Source organism: Urocampus carinirostris, chromosome 1 (genome assembly GCF_059441175.1).
Source record: "Urocampus carinirostris isolate Australia breed hairy pipefish chromosome 1, RoL_Ucar_1.0, whole genome shotgun sequence".
NCBI classification, from domain to species: Eukaryota; Metazoa; Chordata; class Actinopteri; order Syngnathiformes; family Syngnathidae; genus Urocampus; species Urocampus carinirostris.
In genome coordinates, this window is record NC_142349.1 from 35162780 (window position 1) to 35185353 (window position 22574).

At 39.3% G+C, this 22574-nt stretch overlaps 1 protein-coding gene across 1 annotated transcript in view; it reads right to left on the reverse strand.

Annotated features, from left to right (window-relative positions):
* The window catches only part of lig1 (ligase I, DNA, ATP-dependent), a 63080-nt gene extending 43059 nt beyond the window's left edge, over positions 1 to 20021 (reverse strand). Inside the window, exons 1-13 of the mRNA XM_088336654.1 lie at positions 19793 to 20021; positions 18667 to 18735; positions 17096 to 17442; positions 15579 to 15722; positions 12168 to 12359; positions 12005 to 12101; positions 11849 to 11935; positions 7367 to 7423; positions 6969 to 7027; positions 6291 to 6404; positions 3955 to 4121; positions 2488 to 2564; positions 2325 to 2416 (exon numbers count right to left, since the gene is read on the reverse strand). Coding sequence (XP_088192780.1) covers positions 2325 to 2416; positions 2488 to 2564; positions 3955 to 4121; positions 6291 to 6404; positions 6969 to 7027; positions 7367 to 7423; positions 11849 to 11935; positions 12005 to 12101; positions 12168 to 12359; positions 15579 to 15722; positions 17096 to 17442; positions 18667 to 18735; positions 19793 to 19809 — 1519 coding nt within the window. The 5' untranslated portion in view covers positions 19810 to 20021. The remainder of the gene's footprint in view (positions 1 to 2324; positions 2417 to 2487; positions 2565 to 3954; positions 4122 to 6290; positions 6405 to 6968; positions 7028 to 7366; positions 7424 to 11848; positions 11936 to 12004; positions 12102 to 12167; positions 12360 to 15578; positions 15723 to 17095; positions 17443 to 18666; positions 18736 to 19792) is intronic.
* Positions 20022 to 22574: the final 2553 nt, after the last annotated feature.

Consider the following 22574-nt stretch of genomic DNA (forward strand, 5'->3'; position numbering starts at 1 on the left):
GGCTTTAACCTCAATCACCCTTCGCATGACGTCACTGTTGTTTTCAATCATGGAACTGGCCTGTATGTTCCAACATTAATCTCATTCTAAGGTCTTGTTGATTGTATATTTTTTTCATTTCAAAAAAGGTTTTAAATGATAGAGATTTGTGTTTATGTAGCCTCTTTTTTTCTAATTCCAAAAAAAGGGAAATAGAAACCCTGATCCACGGATCGATTCAACCCAAATATTTATTCATTTTCGTGGGTTAAATGTTAATTTTTGTCAGGAATGAAAAGATTACTAATTAATATTTTTTACAAATGCATCATTTGTAAAAAGAATTTTTTTACAGTATATTTAAGATTTGTATTTTTAAATATCCGACAAGACGCTTAGAGACAGCAATCAAGTAGGTTACTTAGTATATGATAATGCTACACAACCAAAATGGTGCATTAGAGTGCTTTCATAATATCATCAACCTAGGATTCATTTTACATTATGATGTTTGGAGAGAAAACTAAACAGTCAATTCGCCAACTGTATAATGACAGGTGTTATAAGGGTTCTAATCAGTTAATTGGCACAACCCTAATCTGCCCACTGTAATAACTGAAGCTACATTAACTGAAGAGTATATTAACCATGGCTTCAATCATCATTGCTTAGGCTGTTGCTCTTTGTGGATTAAGTTAAAGTTGGTGCCACTGGCAGGACAGCAGCAGCTTCAATTGCAGGCTATTCAAAAGCTCCGCATCACGCAGGGGATGTAGAGCTTACACATTAACCTGCCTGATTAGATAATGCTTCAGCTGGAAAATAAACAAATAAAAATCAAATATTAAGCGCAACATTTCCGGCACGGGCTGCAGATCAATGCAAATTTACCCATTGAGCCTGGGGTGTAATTGGCTCGGATTAAAGCGTTGGCAAACGAGCTCTGAATGCTAATTCGCTTGGCGTTAAAACAACTTAATTGGCTGCGAGTGTATGTGTGAGCGTTTGTATGTGGGATAGCATGTGTAAGATCGAAAGCGTTGAGATTTTTTTTTTAAACTAGGGGAATGGTTGTTTTCATTCCTAATTATTACATTTGAGTGTTCTGAGGAAAAGGAAAAAGGAAAAAAAGGATGTTTGACAACAAGACTTTTGCAAAGGATACTTAAACACCTTTAATGAGCAATATATAAATAAAACATGGCCCCTTTTTGACCTCACAGGCTGCATAATTTAAACTGCGCACGGATAATGCACTTTGACAACAACAAAAAAGTGCATCAAGTGGAGCAGCCGGGAGGAAAATGGAACCAGTGTTTCATCCGACGATAAGGGGGACGACTCTCCGGATGATTGACTCCCTCAAAAAGCCATTTCGACATCACTCTTGCTGATAGAAAAATTCCTATACGAGCTTAAGAACAAAGCCAAATATGTCTGCTCATTTGGACGAAGCCATTAAAAAGTATGTTCTTGAAGATGCATCAATGATATGAAAGCTGTGCATCAGCCACCGCAGAAGAGACAATTTATTTTTATATGCATGAACCTTGATGTTGAGGACAAGCAAATGTTACAAAGGTGGACACAGCTATAAGAAAAAAACGGATGCAAATGCATCTCAAAAATAGACTGATACTTAAAATGCATGCCACTTATGGCGACTGAGATGCTTGTCTACCACAACAGCGGACGGCAGTATTTTCTTCTACAAGCAATAAAGGAGACATATGCAGCAGAATCTACTTATTGGAGCTCTTCTATTGTAAAATGCCAATTTCTCACTAAAAATACAGACAACAATTTGTTTGGCTCCAATCACCCATCTGGCGAGAATTTATTCATTCCTTCATTTCCCAAACCGCTTATTCTTACTATGGTTGAGGGGTGCAGGAGCCGATCCCAGTTGACTTTGGGAGTTGACACACTGGACTAGAGCTAAAATCTATCGCATAAAAAATTCCAGCCCGACCAGGCCCTGCGTTTAATAAAGCCCGACCTCCACCAATTAACACAATTTGAGGGAGTGAGCCCGGACCAAACCTGCATTTTCATATAGGATTTGTGAGGACTCGGAAGGAGGTGGGATTTTGGCTGACAAAAAAAAAAAAAGCAAAATGTTTTCTCTCTGTGCAGCCTTGTACCAAACAACCCACGGTCGCTGACCGCAGACATAAGTGAATCACAACTGACAGAAAAAAAACAGTTTACTTTTATCTACTTTGTAGACTCGACTATTGCCCTTCAGTCACCATTGCAACCACTAATGAGCAAAACCATTATTTGCCAAGTGTTGGTTGGCAGTGATAGTATAATAACTAAAATATGTTACCAAGCAAACTTACCCTTTTGGGGTGTCGTGAGGCAAACAGCTTGACTCAACGCTGACAGGACACTCTGCTCAGCCAGTCCGATACGCAACTTTCCCGCTAGCGACCTGTGAACCGATCATCGACAGTCAGGATTTGGCAGGTCAGGCCAAAACAGAACTGCCGACGCTTAGGTTACCTGACGATGTAGCGGGCCTCTGAGAAGCGACAGGCCACAAATAGTCCTTTGATGATGTCGATCTTCTTATTCATGGCCTAGGGGGGGATGGTGTTGAGATTGAGGGCCGGGAAAACGGTGCCAAAGACTTAAGGTCAAAAGAAAAGAACAAATTCCACAGGGGAAACGAGGAAAGGGCGCGCATCGCTTTAGAGTGCGTTCATCTACTGAAAAACGCTGGTCGCGTCGGCCTTGATGTCAACCGGTGCACATCAGTCACTACATCAGACGGCTTTTCAAAGAAACGTTCCTTTCAAGAATCTTTAGGCCTAACTTCCTCATCAGTCACTACGTTGAATGGTTGCACAAAAAGTGGATAGCAGGACAAATGAGAGGCTTGATGCATACAGACAAACAGATGGACAAGTGCATGGAAAAAGATGGACATGTTTGGACAGATTGATGGATGTCAAATAGACAGAGGAGAGGATGTATGAAGGAGTAGATGGATGATGAGCAATTGAGTGGTTGAATAGAGTAGATGGAGGGATGGAAACCGATGGACAGATGGATGTCGGAGTTATGGTAGATAAATTGTTGTACTTGTTGTTGCAGCGTTATTGTTACAGTGTTAATGTTGCTGTTTACCTGACTTGTTAACCTGACTGCCCATTTTGCACATCCGGTTAGCTACTCCTCTTGCACTATCGGCACTATGGTAAAATACTATACGTAGCCATAATACAATACAACTCTTACTTATATCTGTACATTCAAGGAAACTGTGCGGGTCAGATGTATCGACATTTCGTTCTGTATACACGTGTACTAGAATGACAATAAAGTAGATCTGAATCTGAATCTGAATCTAAATGTCAATCAAATTGATGGATGAGTGGATAGGAGGATGGATGGATGGATGGATGGATGGATGGATGGATGGATGGATGGATGGCAGACGTACGGCACATGCTGATAAATGAATGGGTAAAAGTAATGAGGACCAAGTTGCACGTCAGACACTACAGTTGAGAATTACACAGACAAAAAAGATCAGCAAATCTGAATGTTAACAGAAAGCTGGTGTCTTTCTCACTGTAATGTCTGATGTGAAAGTTTCGGAGGAACACTTACCGTAGAAAGGGAAAAAAAGCAAATACCTAATTGCAGTAGCAGCAGATGGGGAACCTTAACATATGGGTAAGTCAAGGATTTCCAATATACTGCAGTGTCTGATGAGAATACTCGATATGGGGTAAAAATAAATCTTCATTTAAATAGCTGTCTGCTATGGCAGCAGGTGAGCAAATGATATGTATGACATGCAGGTAACTAAACTACCTTTTAAAATGAATTTTACTGTAGTGGCAGAAGTGCAACTCTTTCACAAAAATGTCGTATGAAACCGAGTCTCCAAAAAAGGGTTTTATAATAGCATAGATTTAGCATTAGTGCAAAGCTTAAGCTATGTGAGCTCTGGCATCTCACCGAGTTGCCGCTCATGCTTGCTATCTCCTTGAGCTTCTTGAAGACGCTGCCCACAGTCAGGCTGGGGGGCCTGAACATGGTGCGCTGGTTACTGCGGGAGCTTTCAGCCACCAGACCGAGGTCGCCGCGCTCCTGAGCCTCGGCCTTTATCTTATCCAGCTGGCGTCCTGGCAACCAGAGAAAAGTGGCAGGTAATGTACTGTTTGTAATTGTGCTATGATTTTAGAGACTTTAAATTATGTTCTGTAATGATTATTAATTCACTTTTTTTGGTCTTACCAGCTTTTGTTAAATCATTACTACCATAGTTTACAGACTATAAGGCGCATCTAAACACTCCAAAGTATTGAGAAATTTAAAAAAATGCACCGTATAGCCCAGGGCACCTTATATAACTCAGGGAGTGGTGGATCAAATTGCGAATGCGTAGTGTTTGTAAGTGTGCTTTACCACACAAGGTTTTATGGTACACTTCAGATTGCTTAATCAATAATTATCTATGGCCCAAGTTGCAATACAATATATGAAACTGGATTCGTACCCCAACCGTGGCGGTGAGGGCGCCAACTCTTTCCCACTAGACCACCAAAAAGGGAAGAGAGCTCATCTCATTTTCACACTACTTTTAATAAGAGTACCAGAAAAACGTATTTACACAATGCATTTTGATAGGTTAAACAGTCTCTCCACTTCATTAGTTTGTCAATAACTTTGTGAAAAGACGGAAACGGAAAAAATAAACAAAATACAAGCTCCTTTTTGTATGTATACAAACTAAACAGAGAGGTTATTGACGCACAGGTGAAGTTGTTATCAGAATGCACTAAGCGAATCAGTGTTTCTGGCTCCGAGGGGAAAAAAATGTAATAATGATGCCTAATGCCTTTTTTAGGTCATCTGTACTACTAATGGTCTAGTGATTAAGTGTCAGCACCCTCACCACCGTGATATGGGTGCGCTTTATAATCTGGTGCGCCTTATAATGCGGAATACACAGTACCGTATTTTCCGCGCTATAAGGCGCACATAAAATCTGTTTTTAAAAAAAAAAGCTGACTATGCGCCTTATAATCTGGTGCGCCTTATATATGGATCAATAATGAATTACAAGGTCTCGCAACTAAGAGAAGCAGCCACCGACTCCATTTTTCGCGTAGAAAAAGGAGTGCGCTGTGCATACTGGGAAATATTAAACAATGATTCTCTTTTATTTGTGCGTTTGTATAAAGACCCTGAAATGGTTCCTATTAAGACACACGTTTACAACGCAGTTTAAACTCAAGGTGATCAGTCACGCAGTAGAACACGGAAATAGAGCAGCAGCGAGAGAGTTCAACATTAATGAATCGATGGCCAAGTAAGGAAGACTAAACAAAGTTTCCGTGGCAATAAAGCGAGATGGCCACAGTTAGAGGACACACTTGAACAGTGGGTTGCTGAACAAAGAGCAGCAAGTAGAAGTCTCGGTACAATAACTATTCGAATGAAGGCAACAGCGCTGGCGCGGGAACTTAACATTAAAGAATTCAGAGGTGGTCCTACTTGGTGTGTGTTTACGTTTTACATTTTACAGTTATTGCTTTATTGTTATTGTTTTGCACTTGTTGTTTTTGCACATTACGAGTGTCACTATATTGCGATTGCACTAACGTTTAATTTACCATAACAGTATCAGACGTTTTTTTGCGTGTTGACTAAATGGAGGAAAAGTAAAATGTTATGCCTCGCTGTTGTTCAAAGATGTTAAAGATGTGTCACGAAAATGCTTTACCTCAGAGAAAATAATAAAACGGCTGTTTATTCATTTTGGGAGTGAATGGAGTTGTGGAAAGCTTGTTTGTTATCTATTAATAAAGTTTGACTAACCTGTCTGACTGTTCTGTTGACATTCCCTTTAGCGCGGCACCATCTAATGGTTGCATAACGTAACTACATCCTCTACTGTAGCCAAGTCAAGTTAAGTCACATTTATTTATATAGCCCTTAATCACAAAAATGTCTCGAAGGACTGCACAGGATTACAATTACAAAATTGCACAATTACCTGATCTTAAACCAGCATGCACTTATAGCACCTTATAATGGGGTGCGCCTTATGTATAGATAGATAGATAGATAGATAGATAGATAGATACTTTATTCATCCCCGTAGGGAAATTCACACTTCCAGCAGTAAGTTTACAAAAATGTCATTCATTGAAGGTGCGCCTTATAACACGGTGCGCCTTATAGTGCGGAAAATACGGTAATTTTCAATATCAGTTGTGGTAAAATTGTTTTAAAAGTGCTTTATAAATAATTTAAGATAAGTTTGATTGAGTGATTTTATGTGTTACCTGTGGCCTGTGCAACCGCTTTCATCAGTACTGTCTCCCCGATACCAAGCTCTATGCCAAGGTAGGCAGGTCCCAATTGGTTCAGGCACAAGTAAACGCAGCACAGCAGATCATCTACACACAGACGCAAAAACTTATTATTCATTTCCCAGCCGCTTATCTTCAAAAGTTTCATGGTGCTAAAGCCCGTCCCGACTGGTTGCGAGCCAAATCCTGGGGCAAACAGAAGACAACCATTCAATCACACACTCATTCCTAGGGACAATTAGACTTGCCAATTGACCTGTCATGCATGTTTTTGTATGTGGGAGGAAACTGGGGTGCCCGGAGAAAACACTTTTGGCACAGTAAGCATATGCAAACGCCATATAGGGAGGCCAGTAGCTGGAACTATGAGGCAGACGTGATCCCCAGCCATCCACTGTTCCACCCAAAATTGGATATGACATGAAAACATCTTCCATGAGGTTCCTATTTACCTGCTTGTTGTCTGCAGGCACACACATAATTATACATTATGATTGTGCATGAAATAATACGTGGTTCACATTAATGCAGTGTAATATTCTCACTCCAACACAAACACGGAAAATCAGACCTACATGAAAAGAGGAATCAGTAGCCTGCACTAGGCGGGTAGCAGCTGCCCGCCAACACCACAACAAAGATGATGTTTACCTGGTGAAAGCAGCAACACAGAGCGGAAAAAGTTGGCCAGAGTTTCGATGTTCCTCAGTCTGGGAAGCAACCAGAAAAAAAACACCTTTTGAGGCTTTAAACGCAGCGAGGCGGCTAACAAGATTTGTCTGTCTGCTGCCTAAATCCCGCGTGGATAGCGGTCAAAACGTGTGTGAATGCGCTTTGAAAAGGCAGCAGACTTCACTTACAAACCCTCCAAATGTATAGTTTAAGGATTTCGTTAGTATATATCAAAAATAAATCAGAAATAGCACAGCGGGACTTGCTAATTTTGTGTACCTCAAACAAATATTCCACTTTCTCCACGTAGGGAGACAATAATGTTATTCAAATATTTTTGTATGGATAAAATTCCTGCCCAGGTATGGCACGCTTACCTGCCAGAGTCCTCTTCAATCTTCTCAAAGGTGCAAGCCACTGCCAGGTAAGGCACTCTGTGTGAAAATTAGAAAAGAGTTGAGAACAGAAACGATGTGCTCACCTCAAGCTACAGAATGAAGTGGAGAAAAATAAAACAGAAGTCTGAAGTAAGTACGAGTATACGGACTCAAAGAGTGTAAAAAAAAAAAGTGGACCGGTGAAGAAAATGTTTGGTAAAAAGTGCCATACTTGTTACTCCGATCGCAACAATTTATGAGAGCAGCCCTATGCAGTTTTTTTTTTGTACTTGAGGGTTTGTAGAAAAAAATTTTTTGCGTTGGAATAGGATTAGTGCCATCGTGTTTCGTGTCAAAAACTAATGTTGGCTTTTTTTTTACTCCAAAAAACGAGGGTTGTCTTTAACATCGAAAACTAGCGTCGTCTTCTACTGCAAAGATTGCTGCCTTATTTAAAGTCAAATATCGGTGTTGTTGTATTTTCTGCCGGATCACTTTATTCTACACTGAAATGCCAACTTTATCTTGAAAGCTAAGGTCATCTTACTCAATGCCAAAAACAAGTAGTCATCTTTAAGTTAAAAACTAAAGTTATCTTTCCCTGAAAAGGAAACTAGAGTAAAAGTTTCCTATGTCAAAATCTGCTCTTTTCATTGACTCTAAAGCTATTCTTCTAAAGCAGCTCCTAAGCTGAAAGACTTACGGCATCTTGAAAGCTAATGTCAGTCTATGCTGAAAACTAGTGATATAGTTTGGCTTCTTCTATGTTGAGAACTAAACTTGAACTGTTTTGTTAAAAACTAACATTTTATTTTTCTATTTTAAACATTAGTGTCTTTTTCAGTTTTGAAACCGCAGTCTTGAAGTTGTCTTTTACTTAGAAAGCCACCATCCTCTCCAACGTAAAGAATTAGCATTTTCTATTTTAAAAAAACTAGCCTCATTATCTTGAATTTTAAAAACCATTTTTCTCCATCAATATTATGGGAAGGAGGGAAAGCTGTAATAAGGGGGAAATTAATTGAAATATCATCCCGACTGAAACGAACACGCTTAAAGAATCAGAAGGAATCGGAGGATAAGATTAAGGAACTAGAAGAAGAACATAAAAAAACACCAAATGAATCCAGATTACAGGTATTAAAAACAACCAGAAGCAAATTAGATGAACTTTTGACAAATAAAGCAGAAGGGGCTCTGCGCTTTGTGAACCAGAGATACTATGAAATGGGCAATAGAGCCAGTCGACTGCTAGCCTTCCAACTTAAAAAGGCCCAAACAGATAGAATTATATCACAAATAAAACATCCTATCTCTAAACAATGTTTAGTAAAACCCAAAGGTATAGCAGAAGCATTTGCAGATTATTAAAAAGAATTATACAAGGACTCAGAAAATGACTTAGATAACCACACGGCACAAAACTTTTTAGGAAAACTACATTTACCAACACTAACAGGGGGGGATACATTAGAAATTATTCGCCCCATTACAAAACAGGAAATACAAGATACAATAAATAACTTAAAAATAAATAAATCACCAGGAACAGATGGATTCCCGGGGGTGTTCTACAAAAGCTTTAAGGAAGAATTAACACCAGTACTGCATAAAGTATTTAACTATGCTCTAACAAAAGGAGATCCCCCCAAATCATGGTCGGAAGCCATCATAACAGTCTTGCACAAAGAAGGAAAAGACCCAATATTGTGTGAAAGCTATAGACCAGTTAGTTTACTTTGTAATGATCTAAAAATTCTTACAAGCATACTGGTAAAAAGAATGCAGAAATTTATAGCGAAATTAATTAGAAATGATCAAACAGGGTTTATTCCGGGAAGGCAGGGTGCAAACAATATTAGGAGGATACTAAACATAATTACGAGCACAAAATCTAAGACCCAACCCTTGATGTTACTGAGCTTGGATGCACAAAAAGCTTTCGATAGGGTGAAATGGAGCTTCTTACATCAATCACTTATAGCTTTTGGCTTACCTCAAATATTTGTTGAATGGGTGAAAATAATCTATAAAAATCTTAAATCTCGTCTTAGAGTAAATGGTCACTGTTCAGATTTCTTTGATATCAAAAGAGGAGTCCGGCAAGGGGATTGTTTAAGCCCACTCTTGTTTGCAATAAGCATAGAACCACTTGCAGAATCAATTAGACAAAATGAGCAAATAAGGGGGATAATTGATGAAGGAGGAACAGAACATAAAATATCATTGTTTGCAGACGACCTGTTGGTAATGCTGAAGGAACCTTCGTTATCAATACCACCACTGTTGGAGAGCCTTAAAATTTATGGAGAAGTAGCTGGGTATTCAAATAATGAGAGCAAATCAATAGCAATGATGATATCAGGAAAATGTCCAAGAGATGTGATTGAAAGATTTGATTTTAAATGGACAAATAAAGGGTTTAAATATTTGGGGGTGACCATTACACCACATTCCACACAGCTGTTTGATGCAAATTATGGAATGTTGATAAAAGAAATAAGGAAAGATTTGGAAAAATGGGAAATTTTGCCCTTAAGTCTTATCGGAAGGATAGAAACAATTAGAATGAACATATTACCAAGACTATTATTTCTGTTTCAGTCCCTTCCTATTCTGATCCCGGCATCCACATTTAAAATGTTAAATAAATTGATAACAAAATTCCTTTGGCAAAACAAGAAACCTAGAATAAAATACAAAACCCTGTTAGCTCCTAAAGAAAAAGGGGGCCTAGACCTACCCAATATTAAATATTTCTATTAGGCAGCTCAAATTAAAGCACTCATCTTGTGGATTACTACAGACAAAGATACGATATGGGTGGACATGGAGCAGCGATCTTGTCCAAATATGCCTGTGGAATCGTTACCATACATATCAGTCACGAGGTGGAATAAATTAAAATTCCAGAATGAATGGATTAAGGGAACTATTAAAACTTGGTCAACAATACAAAAAAGATTAAAAATATCAAGATCTGTGAATAGGGCTACCAAAATAGCGAAAAACCCAGACTTTAAACCTGGGGTTATGGAGGTAGGGTTTCAAAAATGGGCCCAAAAAGGACTGATGTTGATTACCCAAGTATTGGAAGCACAGGCAATGAAATCATTCGAACAACTCCAACAAGAATTTGACCTACCCAGAAATGATTTTTACAAATATTTGCAACTAAGGCATTACCTCCAGAAACACGAGGAATGGGGGAAAATATGTAAGGAGCCAACTAAGGTAGAGGAATTATTAATATCATATACAAAAGGACAATCAATAAAGGGGGTTTAATCGAAACTATATAAAGCCCTGAGAATGGATCTCAGTAATGAGGACATGGCAGTTAAGGAAAAATGGGAACAAGAAACTAATGTAGCGATAAAAGACAACGAATGGGAAAAAACATTGAAAGAGGGACACAAAAAAACCAACAGCCCGACTTGGAGGGAGTGTGAATGGAAAGTAAAAATGCGATCTTTCTATACACCCTCTATCACTTCAAAATATAAAAATACCTCAAATCTATGTTGGCGTAACTGTGGGGGGGTCGGAGACTTTACGCATATTTTCTGGAATTGCCCTGTAATATTAAATTTTTGGAGAAGTATCTAGAGAGAAATAAAATTAAGCACGGGCTGGGAGTTGCGGTTGGACCCAAAGGCTTATGTAGTAGGAATTTTGCCAGAAGAATTACTATCTGGTCAACAGAAATATATACTAAGGGTAATGCTTCTGGTAGCAAAGAAAATGATCACAGTGTCCTGGCTGAAACCACAACCTCCTGACATAAAACAATGGAGAGACAAATTAAAGCAAATGTACATTATGGAAAAAAATCACTGCAAGACTTCAACTGAAACTTGACCAATTCGAGAAAAGATGGAAGCCTATCACACAAATTTTACTTGATGTCTAAACACCTCCCCCTATTTATTATGTTTTTTTTTTTGGGTGTATATATATATATATATTTTTTTTTTAATATATATTTCTTTTTGTATGGATGTATTGTATGAACATTTATTCTTCTTTTCTATTAATAGTATTTTTTCTTCTCTGTTGTTCCTTCTGTTATTTATGAGTGTGTCAAGTGTATTAGTGTGAGAAATAAAAAGTTAAAAAAAAAAAAAAAACATTTTTCTGTTCACTTTTTCGACAACCAAATGCTAACACAGACTTTTTCTATGTCAAAAACTAGCGCCATCTTATTTTTGCTTCAAAGAAATTGCATAATCTACCAGTGTTTTCCATGACAAGAATTGGCACCTTTTTTCAAAAAATTAGGCACTTCGTGACATAAGCGCAGAGTGCGCAAAAAAGTTGAGGTTTTTGGTCTGTATATGGTTGTACAAAGCAAAAGGAGACAGAATAGTGCAAGACTGTAAAACGGTGTAAGAAGTGAAAAAAAAATCTAACAAAACAAAATTCAAAATTAACTGAGTAACAGAGTCATGCGGGTAAGAAGCAGGTGTGTAATAGGCTTACTTTTGTCCCTCCTTCCAGCAGGCGTGCTCAAGTGGGTGGTAGTTAGGCCTAGACGGATTGTAGTCGGTTTCTGTCGACGCAATCACACTATCGGGCAAAAATAAAGAAAACAAAATCAAATCTAATTCCAGTTTCCACCACTCACTCTGTGCTCACCTTTTGATATCTTTGCTGTCTTTATCTGGAGAGGGTGTCTTTATCATCTTTTTCTCCTCTTCACTTATCTCTGATTTTACTGCAGCCTTCCTGGGAGCTAAACGCAAAAATCAATATAGAAAAATGCCAGAAATATTTGAATGTCATTTTCATCTATGGTCACCAAAGAAATTGGTCATCGGCGCTTTCTTGGCTTCCTTTTTGGTGTCCTCGTTGTCCTTCGTCTCCTCTTCTGGCTTTTTAGCTTCTTCTTCTGGCTTTTTAGCTTCCTCCTCCGCTTTCACTAGATCTTTGTCCTGCATAGTTGTCTGCTTGGAGGTTGCCTCCTCACATCTTTTTCCCTCCATGTCCTCGTCTGTGCACAAGAGAGGCAGAGTCAGTCATGTTGAGGAAAATCAGCGGACAGTGCGAAGTTGTAACGGTGGCCAATACAGTGGTTCCTCTACATATAAGATGCATTCGTTCCCAGATCTTGCACATACATTGGTACCTCTACTTAGTGTCATGTTACGAAATACCTGACAGGGAAAATATTGCCTCTACCGCTTATTTTGACGTCTGCCTCACGCATTTCTGACAGATTGTTAAAAGCCGGCGAAAGCAGACGTCATTAGTTTAGATTTTCAAGAAAAGTGAGGCAAAAAGGTAAATTATTATTATCATTATTTCTTGATGTCACCATGGCTGTTTAATCTGTACATGGATAGTGTGGTGAGAGAGGTGAATGCAAGAGTATTTGGCAGAGGTGTAGAGATGATGGATAACAGTGGAACAATGTGGCAGGTAAGTCAGTTGTCGTTTGCAGATGACACGGCGCTTGTGGCCGATTCTGAGGAAACATTGAGAAGGTTGGTCATGGAGTTTGGAAGAGTGTGTGATAGGCGCAAGTTATGTGTGAATGTTGGAAAGAGTAAGGTGATGAAGTGTTCAGGCATGGCGTTAGGCATAAGGTTGCATGGACAGGTGATGGAAGAAGTTCAAAGTTTTAGGTACTTGGGTTGTGATGTGAGTGCAGTTGGTGGAATGGAGTGCGAGGTATTGCACGGAGTGAATCAAGGAAGCAAGGTTTTGGGTGATCTGAGGAGAGTGAAGAGCAACAAGAGTATGAGTATGAATGTTAAGAGGGGTCTGTATGAGAGTGTGATTGTGCCGACTGTGTTGTATGGTGCAGAGACTTGGAGCCTGAACTCAGATTTAAGAAGGAAATTAAATGTTTTTGAGATGAAGTGTTCGAGGAGTATGTTAGGAGTGACAAGATTGGATAGATTGAGAAATGAAATCGTGAGAGACAAAACTGGAGTAGTAGTGGAACTGAGCAAACATGTGGATAAGAGAGTACTCGGTTGGTTTGGACACATGGAGAGGATGGATGAGGAGCGAATGTTGAAGAGGATCTACAGAGCAGAAGTAAATGGGAAAAGACCAAGAGGAAGGCCGCGATTTACATAGATGGATGGTGTTATGAGTGCACTGCAAGAAAAAGGTCTAAATATATTGGAAGCTAGAGCTTTTGTTGGTGATAGGAATGAGTAGAGAGTAGGTGTTGTAAAAGGGTAGTGGGATGTTTGGATGCGTTATAAGGAATGGGCAGGGCACCTCTATGATGCGGCAGGGGTAAACCAGTGAAAGCTGTCGGGCCCTGCTGTTGAACAGAAGTGTGTTGTGTCACCCTGACCTGAGTGACACAGCCGCTTTCACGGTCCTGTTTCATCTGGAGGGACGAAAGCATGACATACTTGGGTGCCGAGGTGCTTAACTTGTTTGGGCATTTGGGTCTGGCCATGATCCAAAAACTTTGTGTTTTTTGCTAACTTCTCCCTTTTTTATTGTCTTTATTTTTGTATGTGTTTGTCTTGCTGTCAGTCACCTCTCTCGAGGGATATCACCAGGGTAGATAGATAGATGGATAAATATTTTGTCTGTTTCATGTTTAGCATGATAATGTATTAAGATCCAAGAAGAAGGCCACGATTGACATAGATGGATAGTGTTATGAGTGCTCTGCAGGAAAGAGGTCTAAATATAATGGAAGCTAGAGCTCTGGTTGGTGATAGGAATGAGTGGAGAAGTGTTGTGAAAGGATGGTGGGATGTTTGGACGCGTATTTAGGGATGGGCAGGGCACCCGTATGATGCGGCAGGGGTAAACCTGTGAAAGCTGTCGGGCCCTGCTGTTGAACAGAAGAGTGGCTGATTCTGAGGAAACATTGAGAAGGTTGGTCATGGTGTTTGGAAGAGTGTGTGATAGGCGCAAGTTATGTGTGAATGTTGGGAAGAGTAAGGTCACCCTGACCCGAGTGACATGGTCGCTTTCTTGTGTCCTGTTTCATCTGGAGGGACGAAAGCATGACCAACTTGGGTGCTGAGGTGCTTAACTTGTTTGGGTGTTTGGGCATTTGGGTTGGACATGGTCCCCAGAAAAAAATGTGTGTTTTTTGCTACTTTTTCCCTTTTTTACTTTCTTCTTTTTTGTATGTGTTGTCTTTCTGTTGGTCACCCCTCTCGGGGGATATGACCAGGGTAGGTAGAGAGATAGATAATTTATTTTATTCTTTATTTTTGTTTTCTTACATGATATGCTACACGTTTTGTGTTCATTGTGCGGTAACATGCATTTGTTTCATGTTCTAATGCTTTTCAAAAAAATTATACTGTACTTATGCAGGGCTTGGAACAGATTAACGCATTTACATTCATAATGCGTGGTTACGAATCAACCCTTTAATTAACATGGAACGCTGGTGCCCCGTTTTGACGATGGTGTCATTGTAATCCTGTACAGTCCTTTGAGACATTTTTTGTGATTAAGGGTTTTATAAATAAATGTGACTTGACTTGACTTGGCAGCATCTTCCCACAATGGATAATCTCTCAGGTATCAATCGTGGAGAGGTGGATGAAAGAACCCGTTTTTTTTTGGCGCTGATCGATCTCAACCAGAGTAAGTACAGCATTTTTTGTGGTCCAAAAAAATAAAATTAATGTTATGGAGTGGCCAGCCCAATCCCCTGGTCTCAATCCCATCAAAAACTTGCAAGTTGATATAAAAAATGCTGTCTATAGAACAAAATCAACAACTGTAAATGAATTGTGGAGTGTTGTTAAGCAATCATGGGTGAAATAACAACTGAAAGGTTCCACAATTTGGTTGACTCTATGCCAGACAAAAGCAGTTATAATAACTGTGGTCATGCAACTGAATATTAGGATTGCTAAAGCCTACATTTCTTTGGGAAAGACAAAATAATCTTGAGTTTGTGTAGTTAACAGCAAACTCGGCTACTTTTTCTAACACACCCCTTTGAACTATTTGCCCAGTTGCACAGCTTTCGGAGCATGACTATTATGAATGCTGGGTCTTGTTTGTTTTCTGAGAATCTTTCTGAGAATCTACTGAGCCTCCTGGTAACTTATTTGCAACAATTGTCTTCCCCCTGTTAGTGTCATAGCTATATTTGAGACTTGGTTCAATGCTGATACTCCTGGGTGGCAGCATTGTTCTCGACCCGATGTTTCAAAAAGCCACAACAGTTTTACAGAATTTGCGTTGTGTTGCACTTGTTATCTGAACTTACGCATGTTGACTTCACCATCGTTGTCCATACGCGCTCGTTTGTTGCTCTGAGACTCGATCGTCACATCACTCTTTGAGTTGACACTCTCTTCCTCCTTTTGACTTTCAGTGTCGTCCAACTTCCTCTTGGGAAACATTTTCCTTGCTGTTCAGAATACAAAGGGGAAAATTGTTGGAAAGTTGTGATTGGATGTAGACAAAATAAATGTGTTATAAGGATTCCATAAAATATATATCCATCCATTTTCTGAGCTGCATATCCTCCCTCAATAGGATCGAGGGGGGGCTGGAGCCCATCCCAGCTATCATTGGGCACTGGGCAGGGGACAAACAACTCACTCGCACATTCACACTTAGGGACAATTTCGGACCAGACAATCAACTTGAAATGCATGTCTTTAGAATGTGGGAGGAAACCGGAGTGCTCGGAAGAAACCCACACAAGCACGGGGAGAACATGCAAATTCCACACGGGGAGTCCGCAGTAGCTGGAATTGAATCCTGGACCTTTTTTGTAATAGAATTTGGAATTCATTTTAATCTTCATGAAATTATTTATTTTTTCAATCTTCTTGATAACAATGTAAACACTGTTTAACAAGATTGGACAATGCAATTCATGATAAAAACATCATAAACTTGAAAAACTCACTCTCCTGTCACCTGTGTAATTGCAGAACTGTGGGGACCAAAGCTCCACCCCTTAAAGGGGTAAGCTCACAAGGTAACTCTGCCTCTCTCTCGCAACACCCCTAATTTCAAAGAGAGAAGAGGATTTTGCTGCGTATTAACCATACATAGACATTTGACAGAACCCAAACAAACTGTATTAATTTGATTTTTATTTACTTACCCTTTTCAAAGTCTGTTTTATTTTAAGAAATGCATGCTGCGTTTTATTGCACTCTTTTTGTTGCGCAGATAAGGGGCACAATATTGGCAATCCATTTTGTTGTTTTTTCGAATCCTCAAAATAAAAACGACAAAAAGAACTTGATTTCTTGATTGCGTTCATCAAAGCATCAAAATTAAACTCGAGGCGGTATAAAACAACAGAGTAGTCATGTGGTGCATTATTCGTCACAGAATGCGATGCAATGAACGTAGTTGCAGTCATTTTCTTAGTAGGCTAATACGGATACATACAGCATGTTTTGCATTCATCATAATGCTTACATTAGGCTTTCCAGTTTTTCATTTGGGGTTTCCGACCCCTGGCTAAGATCAGTGGTTTTCAACCACTGCTGTGTGCCATGGCAAAATAATTAATTGTCGTACTGTGCTGTGGGAAATCATCCAATTTGTGTGTCTGTGTGGTCTAGCGAAAGCCATTTTTCATTTGGGTTTACTTTTACCAGCGATGCAATGGCACTGACTGGTCCTATTCCGTGGGATTTTTTTCAATTAAAGAAATGTGCTATGGCTCAAAACAAAGTTGAAAAACACTGGTTTAGATTACACTAGGTCCAATAATAATCCCCTTTGCCCTGCAGGAATAGGGGGATGCCTTTTTCTTACCAGTCCTTCGCTTTGTGATGCCTCCAGAAGACGAGACAGAGTTGGGGGTGCCTGGAGACATGGAAGAGGTGGACGTGGCAGGAGTGGCAGGAGTGGCAGGTGTGGTGGGAGTGGCGGGTGTAGCAGGTGTGGCAGGAGTTGTCAGGGCCACTCGAGGCGGTGGGGGAGACATTGGCACCGCTTTGAAGTTGTCATCTTTGACATTTTCAGCAACGTTTACAATGCCTGCTACTTCATCATTATCGTCGTCGCTATCCAGAATCCGTCGGCTCCGTTTTGAGACCTTTTTGACAGGTGAGTCCTCTTGGTGGACCCCGTTTTGAGCCTTGAGTGGGCTTTTAACGGGCCTGTGAAACACCAAGCATCAATGAACATTTTACAAGACCCCAGACAGACTTTATTTTATTTATTTGTTTTAAACTCAGCACAGTGGCACTTCAACTGACATTTTAGTACCGCAGATTTTTTTGTGGACTTGCAAAGTATAGTCATTCCACTAGTTCAGGGGTCGGCAACCTATGACACGCGTGCCAGCAGTGGTACGCGAGCGCACAGCAAAATAATACAAATAATGTTTTTTTTTTAAAGCGCATTTTTACCTGAAATTTAGACATTTTCAGTTGCGAGCCATGTTTACGGTAGCGCCCCTTCCACTCTGCTTCGTGAGTGCGTGTCTGCGCCGCACCTCGCAGAGGAGCACAGATCAGTGTTTTAACGCAGCCACAGAAACACCGGCATGCGATAAATTAATGAATCATGACGGCTGCTCCAGCGAAAAAATGACGTTCTTTTCAGCCAGCGTGGACAAATGACTGGGGCTTTGTGCAAAAAAATGACCGTGCTGTTTGTGCATTATGCCTCGAGCGCATTGTACCTCGCACATCAAGTGATAAACGTCATTGCGAGACAAAACATGAACATGAATTCAAGGATAAGTCTGACAAGTGGGATACATTAAAACACACTGTGTCCAGGTACGCCCAACAAACACATACTCTGAAAACCTTTGTCACTGCTAAAATCACCACCACTGAAGCAAGTTATCTACTGCTTACTGCATATCAGAGTGCGGAAAACCTTTTAATATCTGCAACCAAATCAGCTGTAATTTCTGTTGCACTTATTTTCATGTAGCCTTCTGCCTTGCTGCTGTTATTTCAAATGTTTACATTTTCTGCAATAAGATTTCATTGATAAATGGTATGGTAGCTGTCCATATCACTTGTTTTTGATTGTAGTTCATTGTTGATGAAGAATGGTTGATTCTTGTGGTAAAAAGTTGAAGTCATGGATGGCAACAGGCCTTTCCACATGTTGCTCACATCCATTTTTTTAGTTGATTTATGAACAAGAATAGTGGAAGATAAATTGGTCAGTTATACGATTTCAATGTATATCCATGTTGTATATCCTGACTGGTGTATAAAGTATAAACTGTACAAAGTTTATGTCTATACCACCCTTTTTGCTTTTTCTTTCGTCCAAAAAAGTAATTTGGTTTGTTACTAAATATTCAAATGGTTCCATCTGTGAACAACTTTTTATAATAGAATTCTATGTCACCATCTTACTTCTTCAGATGCTCTTCGCTGCATTTCTTCGTAACATCTTTGTCCTTAGGTTTGGGCTGAAAAAAGGATCTAGAAAAGAAAGGACATTTTTTTGGTTGAGGTTTATAATTCACTGTGAGTTTATCTCCAAGGCATTGGTCCTCTTCCTCTCATTATTTTTTTTAATGATGAAAAATTATAAATTAATGTTACCTCTGCAGACCTGTAAATAAAACATGTAAATGTTTATATGGACTTGTTTAAGACTTTGTTAATGATGACAGGCGTTAATTTGTTAACTTAGAATACCTCTCCTCTTCCCAAAGGCCTCGCAAATAAGATGTGAAATTTCAAGTTAATTGGTCTGGCTCGGGCTAAATTGTTCAGGCATGATGATCCCTCTAAATCACATTCCCTGGAAAATCACAATGACCCAACACTGGTGAGCTATTTTCAAAACCGGTCCGCAGGCTATTCCTAAGCCCATGGGCACCAAGTTGGTGAATCCTGTGATGGATTAATTCTAACAGAAACAAGTGATAGTATTGCTTGAAACAGGGATCTCCAACGTGGTGGCCCCTGAGGACACCTCATTGTGGTTTTCTAATAAAATTATGTTTTAGTGGGTCACTGAGTCTATTTAACCCTACTTCCAATAATTACCTGGTGATATCACAACAGCTCTTACCTAGAAAAAGGTTGGAGAATAGTGGCTTGGAAAGTTGTTTAATTTCGCAAAGAATACGTGAATGAGCAAGATTTTGTAACAAACAAATAATTTACTATTTAAAAGCGTTTAGTAAAAATATGTAACCATTGGCGTGGCTTCCGGTTAGGGCTGTGACGTCACACACATATAAGAAAAGTAATTTAGCTTGGTGGGTTGGAGCCCTAAACCTCTGAGGTCACAAATTTATGTGGTGCGTCTTGGGCAAGTACAGCCTGGTGGCGCCCAGGCCAACTTACTTTACAAAAAACAATGTAAACACCCCAATACAAAATTTAAAAATCGAAATACACGCAAGTACACTGAGCACTCTAATTTGCTTTGTTTATAACTGAAAAAGTCGACTAACCCTGAATAGCTAACGGAACCGCTCTCCTGACTTAAGATATAGACAACAACGGGGAGTTCATGATTACTTACGCAATGCTGCGCTGCATATTATCAATAAGCTCTTCCCTTGACCGTCGAAATAACAAATAAAACGCTTAAAATAACAGCAAAAAAAACAAAAACATGGACAAAAATGAAGTCGACTCCCGCGGTACAAATCTCACTCAACGCTTGTAATATTCCGCGCCAAAAGAGCTGCTTCCGCCAAAGATCGTTTGTAAGACGAAGATGGTTTTGAGAGGAAGGGGAAAGAAAAGGCGCGGACGATCCGGCCGAAAAGGTTTTAACCGAGGGGTGGGCGCCACCAGGCTTTACTTGCCCAAGACACACCTCAGGAAATGTTGCCCTTACGACCCGTGTGGTTAAGGGATCCAACCAACCGATATTTAATTTAAAAAAAGACGTTAAGGCAAATTCCATTCGCATGACCAGTACCAAATATAACTTTAAATATTGATATCCCTTAAATAATGGTTACTTACTAATATTGAAAATATAACGTGAAATATAATCGACATAAAATCTGTGTTGTTACGAAGAAAATGGTGATTCTTTTAGCTTCTGTACTCAGGAAATTGATTTAAAGAAGCACTCTCGGCTGTCCTGAAACGACACATTCAAATAACATACTAGAAAAAAGGAAACGTCTTTTATTAATTTCAGTTCACAACACAAAAAGCCCAAAGAAAATTGATATATTCAATTGATATATGTGTATATACATGGGGAAAAAACGAAAACAATAAATATATTGCATTCAGTTATTTTGTTGCAATTTAATGATCAGGAACCAGAAATTAGAATAATTGTAAATTTCCATTAAAAACATAGGTCATTCTATGCCATAGAATCTATGGTTTTAATGATATAGATATCTGTATCAGTATCAATGACTATTTAAAGGAGCTGTACAGAATATGTAACATCTTGACTCGGGGCTGCCATCTCCTGGCTTGTGTGATAATTGCAACTCCTGTCAGCTTGTCGTGATAAATGTGCAAGTACGGGCTCTTCTTTTATCATCTTTCTTGGGGTTCGGTTTGCTGTTTGGACTGTCCTAGAAGCAGGGATATTCCTACTTTGATTATTTTTTTGCTACACTAACAAATATAAACAAAAAAGCTAGGACGGGCGTGATCTCCTACCTAATGTGTTATATACATACACACACACATATATATATATATATATATATATATATATATATATATATATATATATATATATATATATATATATATATATATATATATATATATATATATATATATATATATATATATATGATGCTCTTTTGTGCTCCAAACAGACCTCTGAGACTATCACAGTGCATGTGCATTTATACAGACGTAATATGAAAGCAGAAAGACGCAGTGGAAACTAAAACTGAAAAAGATCTTTTAACTCATTTGGGCATTGTAAACACATACTTGGTAGAGAGAATATTAAACTTTCTACTTTTTGAAAGACACATCAAACGATGAAGCCCATCTTCAACGGTGCGTTACAGATATTTAAACATATCTACTCGCTGATGCCATTTTCTGGTTTAAGTCATCATTGCAGCCTCTGTCTATGCCTATGTGGTGGGTGAAGGTACATGCATATCTTTCATAGCTCAAACAAACTGTTCTTTTCTCATCTTTTGAGGGGTTTGGACTGTACTTTTGAAACAGGCCTTTTCTTACTTTCACCAATTTTGTACTACGCTAACAAAAACTGTGATGACAAGCATAAAGTCACTCTCCAGAAAAATACCGGGATGCCCTCAACCCCTAATTCCTAATTCCAAATATGTCGCGCGTCCCAAACAGCTTTGCTAAAAATAAGGTGAAAGCAGACAGGTGCAGTGTCAACAAATATACAAGAGCTCTTTGAACTCAGTTGGGCATTGTTAACACATCCTTAATAGAGAAAATATTGAGCTTTCTAGGGACACCTCAAATGATGCACCCCACCTATGAGATTTGGCCATAAGTCCATAATAAAAAAACAGAATTTGTTTTGGTGTTTATGTTGTCCTCCATAAATACAGACTCATACAATAAAGCACAGGTGTCAAACAGGCGGCCCGCGGGCCAGATCAGGCCCGTAAGGGATTGAATCCGGCCCTCGAGACAACACTCAGAGAAGCGCAAGAGGAAAACAAGCTGCAGGTTGAAATATGTCAACATGATGTTGCCAAAGACAGGTGCCTCTCACAAAGACACTGTACTTGTATTTATTTCTCTCTCTCTCCCTCTTTCTTTTCCACGCCTTTTCTCCCACTCTGTCTCTGTCTCTTTCACTCTCTGTGTCTCTCTTTTTCTCTTCCTTTGTTGTTCTTAGTCTCTTTCTCTCTCTGTGTCTTTCAACCTCTTTTGCTCTAACTTCCTTTTTTCCTTTTTTCTCTTTTCTCTTTCTCTCTTCCTACCCTTCGCGCTTTCTTTTCTCTTTTCTCTCCTTCTGTCTTTCTATTTGTCTTTGGATTTCTTTCTTCCTCTCCCTTTCTTTTCCCCCTCTCTCACCACTTTTTATTTTTTGTTTCTCACGCTCTCTCCCTCTCTCTCTTTTTCTTTCTTTGTACCGCCCTCTCTCCTTTTCCCTCCCTCTTTCGCTTATTTCTTTAGCTCTTTTTCTTTCTCTTTAATCGACTAGTCCGGCCCCCAACAGAATGTTTGTTCTATCGAGTTAAAATGAGTTTGACACCCCTGCAAAAAAGCATAAACTCGTCCACATTGTTTGTGCAACCTTCATATTGGAAAGAATAAATGAAAAAAATCTTTGCCCCTGCCCAAAAAAGTAGGGAGAGCATTGTAGTGCTACTGGGTCT